We start from the raw sequence: 7,361 nt of genomic DNA on the forward strand, positions 1-7,361 counted from the left end.
ACTTAAGAAGCGTGGTATGCAGAGGAAACATATATATTATATATATATATATATATATACAATTATCTTCACAAGTACTCACGCAGATGAGGACTTTTCCATGATGACTATTACTAGAAATTTAGATAGCTTTCTACTAAAAATAGAAAGCTACAGTAGCTTTTCAAGGCCACATCTAAGTTTACAGTGAGGGATATTTTTCAATCTAAAAGGTGTTGTCACAGTATGACTGGGACAATAGAATAAACCTATTACGTCTGGTCACAGAATTAATGGGATCACTCAGGCCTTGTTGTTTAGTGATTGTTTCACATGGAAGGTTTCATTAGTGCTCAGGTATGTGGAGGCTAGCAGATCAGAAGAGGATGACAGTGAGGGCGTTTTTTCTATTCCTGGTTCTCAAGGGTGGGATACCACACAAGGAGGAGCTATGCACCTGAAAGATTTCCCTAACTTCTGCTAGTTTCTTCCAAAGCTGTCACTTGTATTAGCCCAATACCATTCCTTGAGAATAAAGCTGAACACGGCATTCCTTTAAAAAAAATGTTTCCTGCAAGGTAAAATCAGGACTCTTAAGTTTAACATAACCAGCCATCAACAGTCTAGGGTGAAGTGCATCCCTGCTTCCTTTCCAATCTCTTCCGCAGTCTTGTTTTCCTGTTACAGCAGATGTCTCCTGCTTCCCAGATACACTGGCATGTTCCACAGTCCTTGTCTCGGTACAGGTCGATCCTTTTACTTAAAACTCCTTCTTTTCCTTTCTTCATCAATTCTTACAAAACCAACATCAGCTAACCCTCTTCCTTAAACCCCCTGATTTGCCGGCACAGACTAATTTACTTTGACATTAATAATTTTGTACAAATAGAGTCTTGTCTTATATCAATGAACGTGTGTTAGTGCACTTCATCTATATGCTACCTCTCTCACCTTTTAAATTAAAACTCTCTCGGGGACACGAATTGCATTTCTCATCTTTATATGCCCAGCGTGTATCATGTCTACTTAGGAGAAACAACAAGAATAGACTAATAATAGAAATAATATCTAATATTTACTGAATTCTGACAACATGAAAGGCCTTATGTAGTTCTTTGGCGGCGTTAACTAAATTCATCCTCACAACCCCAAAGAGGTGTGTCATATTGTCATACTTTTCCAAAAGAGAAAATGTGATTGAATCACAGAAAAGATATGCAAACTGCCCGAGATGACACAAAATGAGCATTAAATCAATAAATTTTCATTAGAATGTGATGAGCTACCACCCGGGCTGCTTTTTATTCTTGCCAAAAGATTCATAGAAGAGACCCTGCTTATTGGGATGAAAGATTTAGACAGAGTTGAGGGAAAACTATCACACAGGAGCCCAGTCAATTATAAGTCATTTCAGTGGGAAATATAACAGCTACCACTTGCTCCTTTGGAAGTTCTCCTTGTGCTAGACAAGATGGAACATTTTAGTTGTCTTATTTCCTGTCTACAAATCTCCTCAAAATGAGTAAATCTGGGACGTGAAGCATATCCTGGTACATTATTTTTCTGAATATAAAAATTAGATTTCTTGATAAATTATTTCATATGTGCCCTGTCTGCCTGTAGGGAGCAGTTGGACGTATTGTGATGAATTGTTTGTGTGTTAATTTCTAGAAGCTTAGGTGCACACGTGCATGTTTCTGTTTCAGGATATCTTCACAGGTACAACAAATTAAGTTGCCAATGCTTAGAACTGAAGTCACTCCCTGAGGAAAGATATTTTGAAGAAATTATCTGTGAAAAATATTTTGCACTTACCTTTGTTCTTACAGCAGCACTTCCATGGAGTGTTAGAAATCTTTGTGCTCTGGGACTAATCTGGCAAGCAAGCTCTGAGCTCTGGTTCTGCTTGCTAGACCATACAAATTCTTGCATGCTCCTTTTTTCTATGATTGCATTTTTTCATCTTGAAAAGAAAGCTTTGGCAAATGATAGTTTGGGAAATGTCAGTTCCGATGTCGGTGAAGTGCCATAAGTATTAAGAAAGGCCACAGGCAGTTTCATAGGTACATACCCTGCATTTGTGAAGTGGCCTATGGTAAGAAGGGATTATTCTGGGTTAATGGTCTGCTGTTACTGATTTTAAATTCTTAGTAATTTTTTTTTTTGTACCAGGGATCAAACTCAGGTCCTTTTGCTTAAGAAGCAGGCACTGAAACCACTAAATCCTGGGCCCTAAATTCTTAGTAATCTTTGACATATCATCTCACATTTTTATTTTGCAGTGGGCCCTAAAAAGTTATTTAATTATTACTCCATAAGAGTGTGTGAATTCTGTAGTCCATGGTGCCTGGCGCATACAGTAATGTTCAATGATATGTCAGCCATCACTCATTCTCCAAAAGAGCTTTTAGTTTTTTAGGTGCACCTCCAAAGTCCTGTCTTCTGAGGTTTTCCAGTCTAGTATCGATGCAGAAAGTCATGGTGAAGTTCATCCCAAATATCCTTGTGCATTTGGGTAACACTTGGTACATACGTTAAGACACTCTACCTCATTGGTCTAATTCTCTATGATTACAGATCTGATGGGATGGAAACTGTGATAGCTATCAATTGGGATGAGACAAACATGTCTTTCAAATAGTGGGCCACATAGTTCAATAAGAGACATAAGAATTGCCTCTTTTAGGCTGACTAATAATGGCTTCAGTTGATAATGTATATCACTGATATTTCTCCACAAATGCAGTTGGAGAAGATCTAATGTTCTTCTCTTGCTTTTATTATTTTACAGACAGTTTGAACTCCAGAAGGACCAACACCAGATAAATTATGAATGTTGAACAAGATGACCTTACATCCACAGCAGATAATGATAGGTCCTAGGTTTAACAGGGCCCTATTTGACCCCCTGCTTGTGGTGCTCCTGGCTCTTCAACTTCTTGTGGTGGCTGGTCTGGTGCGGGCTCAAACCTGCCCTTCGGTGTGCTCCTGCAGCAACCAGTTCAGCAAGGTGATTTGTGTCCGGAAGAACCTGCGTGAGGTTCCAGATGGCATCTCCACCAACACACGCCTGCTGAACCTTCATGAAAACCAAATCCAGATCATCAAAGTGAATAGTTTCAAGCACTTGAGGCACTTGGAAATCCTTCAACTGAGTCGGAACCATATCAGAACTATTGAAATTGGGGCCTTCAATGGTCTGGCCAACCTCAACACTCTGGAACTCTTTGACAATCGTCTCACTACCATCCCGAATGGAGCTTTTGTATATTTGTCTAAACTGAAGGAGCTCTGGTTGCGAAACAATCCCATTGAAAGTATCCCTTCTTATGCTTTTAACCGAATCCCTTCTTTGCGTCGACTGGACCTAGGGGAATTGAAAAGGCTTTCGTACATCTCAGAAGGTGCCTTTGAAGGTCTCTCCAACTTGAGGTATTTGAACCTTGCCATGTGCAACCTCCGAGAAATCCCTAACCTCACACCACTTATCAAACTAGATGAGCTAGATCTTTCTGGGAATCACTTGTCTGCGATCAGGCCTGGCTCTTTTCAAGGGTTGATGCACCTTCAAAAACTCTGGATGATACAGTCCCAGATTCAAGTGATTGAACGGAATGCCTTTGATAACCTTCAGTCCCTAGTGGAGATCAACCTGGCTCACAACAATCTAACATTATTGCCTCATGACCTCTTTACGCCCTTGCATCATCTAGAGAGGATACACTTACATCACAACCCTTGGAACTGTAACTGTGACATACTGTGGCTCAGCTGGTGGATAAAAGACATGGCTCCCTCCAACACAGCCTGTTGTGCCCGGTGTAACACTCCTCCCAGTCTGAAAGGGAGGTACATTGGGGAGCTGGACCAGAATTACTTCACGTGCTATGCCCCAGTCATTGTGGAGCCCCCTGCAGACCTCAATGTCACTGAAGGCATGGCGGCTGAGCTGAAATGTCGTGCATCCACGTCCCTGACATCCGTGTCTTGGATTACTCCCAATGGGACAGTCATGACACATGGGGCTTACAAGGTACGGATAGCTGTGCTCAGTGACGGTACATTAAATTTCACAAATGTAACCGTGCAAGATACAGGCATGTACACATGTATGGTGAGTAATTCTGTTGGAAATACTACTGCTTCGGCCACCCTGAATGTTACTGCAGCAACCACCACTCCTTTCTCTTACTTTTCAACTGTCACAGTAGAGACTATGGAACCTTCTCAGGATGAAGCACGGACCACAGATAACAATGTGGGCCCCACTCCGGTGATTGACTGGGAGACCACCAATGTGACCACCTCTCTCACGCCACAGAGCACAAGGTCAACTGAAAAGACATTCACCATCCCAGTGACTGATATGAACAGTGGCATCCCAGGAATTGATGAGGTCATGAAGACTACCAAAATCATCATTGGGTGTTTTGTGGCCATCACACTCATGGCGGCAGTGATGCTGGTCATATTCTATAAGATGAGGAAGCAGCACCATCGGCAAAACCATCATGCTCCAACAAGGACTGTTGAAATCATCAATGTGGATGATGAGATCACAGGGGACACGCCCATGGAAAGCCACCTGCCCATGCCTGCTATAGAGCATGAGCACCTAAATCACTATAACTCTTACAAATCTCCCTTCAACCACACCACAACAGTTAACACAATAAATTCAATACACAGTTCAGTGCATGAACCGTTATTGATCCGTATGAACTCAAAAGACAATGTACAAGAGACTCAAATCTAAAACATTGACAGTTACAGAAAACAAACAATCAAAAAGAAAAGACAGTTTATTAAAAATGACACAAATGACTGGGCTAAATCTACTGTTTCAAAAAAGTGTCTTTACAAAAAAAACAAAAAAGAAAAGAAATTTATTTATTAAAAATTCTATTGTGATCTAAAGCAGACAAAATTATGTGTATTCCTCAGAACCTGTTTTTGCTGCACTTATTTACTATTTTCCCACATCTCCTCCCTGCCTTCCCTGATTGCCATATTTTTCATAGATCTCAATTCCCTAAAGAACTGGTCTAGGAAATTTTGTAAGAATTCTGTTACACTTTGAGATTTTTATGGAGAATTCTAGTGAGATCCAGGCTATTCTCTGTCTCTCCCTCTCCCTCTCCCTCTCTGTCTCCTTTGTTTTTTTTTTCCTTTGTCACTCATACCTTTATGAAGTAGTCCAATGGGGAATGCAATATTAGAAATAGATTTTTAAGAAAGAATAAGGAAAAATGCAAGATCTTATATTTTTCATGTAATGACCTGTTCTGTATATTTGAGGAAGACCACTCCATGGAAAGAAAAAAAAGCAAACAACAGATTAATTTACATATGAACATCTATAAAACCCATGACTTTTAAACAACTCTAGATCCAGAATTTGTAGTTCAAAAGCTTAAAATATGATTATAAATAAAATATTGTTGGTTTTTCTGTACCTGGACACAACTCATTTATAGTATGTTCATTAGATCTCTACATGCTAAGAAAATACTACAGTATTCTTTTTAAACACAGGGTCCATCTCTACTGGATTCTGCTTCACAAATTGACTTGAGTTTCAGATCAATATTAAAGGATGCTGTGGTACTATCCCCTTCTTATTAGGATTATCTTCTGTAGAATGCACAGATTGAAAAACAATGATTTTTGTGAAGTAAATTCTATTCCACTTGGAAGTAAATATTAGTATAATTTACTTACTGTCTTATAAATAAAATTTCACTGGCTAGATGAAATGTGACCACAAAAGGTGGGAATTTTCTAAATCATCTATAGTTGGAAAATAATGTTTGGTTCTGAGTGTTAGAAATTTTAGTTCAACAGTAACTATTAAAGACTCAGTATGTGCTGAATACTAATTTTGGTATTGTGGGACACAACTAAGACCTGGATCCTACCCTTGAATGATTCTCAGTCTATATGAAAAACAATTAAAGAAATATTCCCCGCTTTATTTACTAGAGGTGACCCTTATTTAGAGGTGGATAAGCTATGTATTATGACTCTGAAGTTTCAAAATATCAGGGTATTTTATTACATAAACCTCCTGCTATGCTGTCTTCCATCCCTTGGCAGACTTGTCTTTATTTTTGCAAATGCAGATTCCTAAGCTTTAAGGAAATACACATATTAGAGTTACTCTGAAGGATAGATGAACATATACCAGGAGAGAGCAATATATTTTTTCAAAGTCACCAAAGGCAGTTTATCTCATTAACCCCTTTGTTAAAGTTAGGCTCATTTTCTTTCCTTCTTTATTTCTTTTAAGTTTTCTGAGACAGGGTCTCACTATGTAGTTGAGACTGATTTGGAACTCACTATGTAGCTTAGGCTGGTCTCGAACTCACAGCGGTCCTCCTGCCTCAGCCTCCCAAGTGCTGGGATTACAGGGATGTGCCATCATGCCCAGCTTAGGATCATTTTCTTACAGACCCATCACATCCAAAATTTTTCAGAAACATTGGAAGTCAAAAAATTGCTTCAACTGACAAAATAAAGACCAAGAACCTGAGCCTAAGATCAGGTGCAGGCTCAATCCAAAGAATATTTAAATTACCTAATCAAAAAAAAAAAAAAACAAGATAAAAACAACTGTCCCCAGACATGTAGAATGGGCTAGTTGTCTTCTGGTGGGTCACGGCACCCTTTCCCCTTCAAGAGAGCATAAATGTACCCTGTGCCAGAAAAATAACTGTATACAGCACTTTTAAAGAACCAGAGGAAAATTTAGATAGAAAAACATACATTAGCTTCCCAGTATGGGATGCTTTGGTTGTGCACCTCAGCACTTTACTAGCATTTTAATGCACTGTGTGTGTGTGTGACATCTGTCTTTTATTTTCTGTGCAGTGAAATATGTATGTCTTATCACTGGCCTTAAAACTTGCCACCTTGATGGTGAAATAAGAATCGACTAAGCTGAAGAAATCTTCAGCCCCTAATGGATGAGCAGTGTGGATACTCACATTTAATTCTGCAGACTGGACCACATGCTAGAGCTTTGTGATCTCCAGGTGTGAAAAACCAATCATTACTAGCAAAGTAGGTCAGAGAAACGCGCAGAAAGGATAACAAATGAATGAGAGCACACAAACCTTTTGCTTCTGTTTTTTGATTGCCCATTCTTTGTTTTCTTCTACTTCCCTTTAGTGGAAACATAATTCACATTTTCTTTTGCAGTGGAGTGGATACAAGCAAGGGAAAAAGCACGTTTCCTGTCATTTGTGAAGTTATTCATTACTGAATGTACTTAATACTGTATTCCTAAGCTGCAGGCCTCTCTCTCTCTCTCTCTCTCTCTCTCTCTCTCTCTCTCTCTCTCTCACACACACACACACACACACACACACACACACACACAC

The 7,361-nt window shown here is 39.4% G+C and overlaps 1 protein-coding gene across 6 annotated transcripts in view; it reads left to right on the forward strand.

Moving 5' to 3' along the window:
• Lrrc4c (leucine rich repeat containing 4C) overlaps positions 1-5,461 on the forward strand; it is a 1,134,576-nt gene extending 1,129,115 nt beyond the window's left edge. For all 6 annotated transcript variants that reach the window (XM_010612538.2, XM_010612540.2, XM_033756471.1 and 3 more), the window contains one exon: positions 2,771-5,461. In XM_010612538.2, the coding sequence (XP_010610840.1) occupies positions 2,813-4,735 (1,923 nt within the window). In that variant the 5' untranslated portion in view covers positions 2,771-2,812 and the 3' untranslated portion in view covers positions 4,736-5,461. The remainder of the gene's footprint in view (positions 1-2,770) is intronic.
• Positions 5,462-7,361: the final 1,900 nt, after the last annotated feature.

The sequence above is a fragment of the Fukomys damarensis genome, unplaced genomic scaffold (genome assembly GCF_012274545.1).
Source record: "Fukomys damarensis isolate Sample0158 unplaced genomic scaffold, DMR_v1.0_HiC HiC_scaffold_27, whole genome shotgun sequence".
NCBI lineage: Eukaryota > Metazoa > Chordata > Mammalia > Rodentia > Bathyergidae > Fukomys > Fukomys damarensis.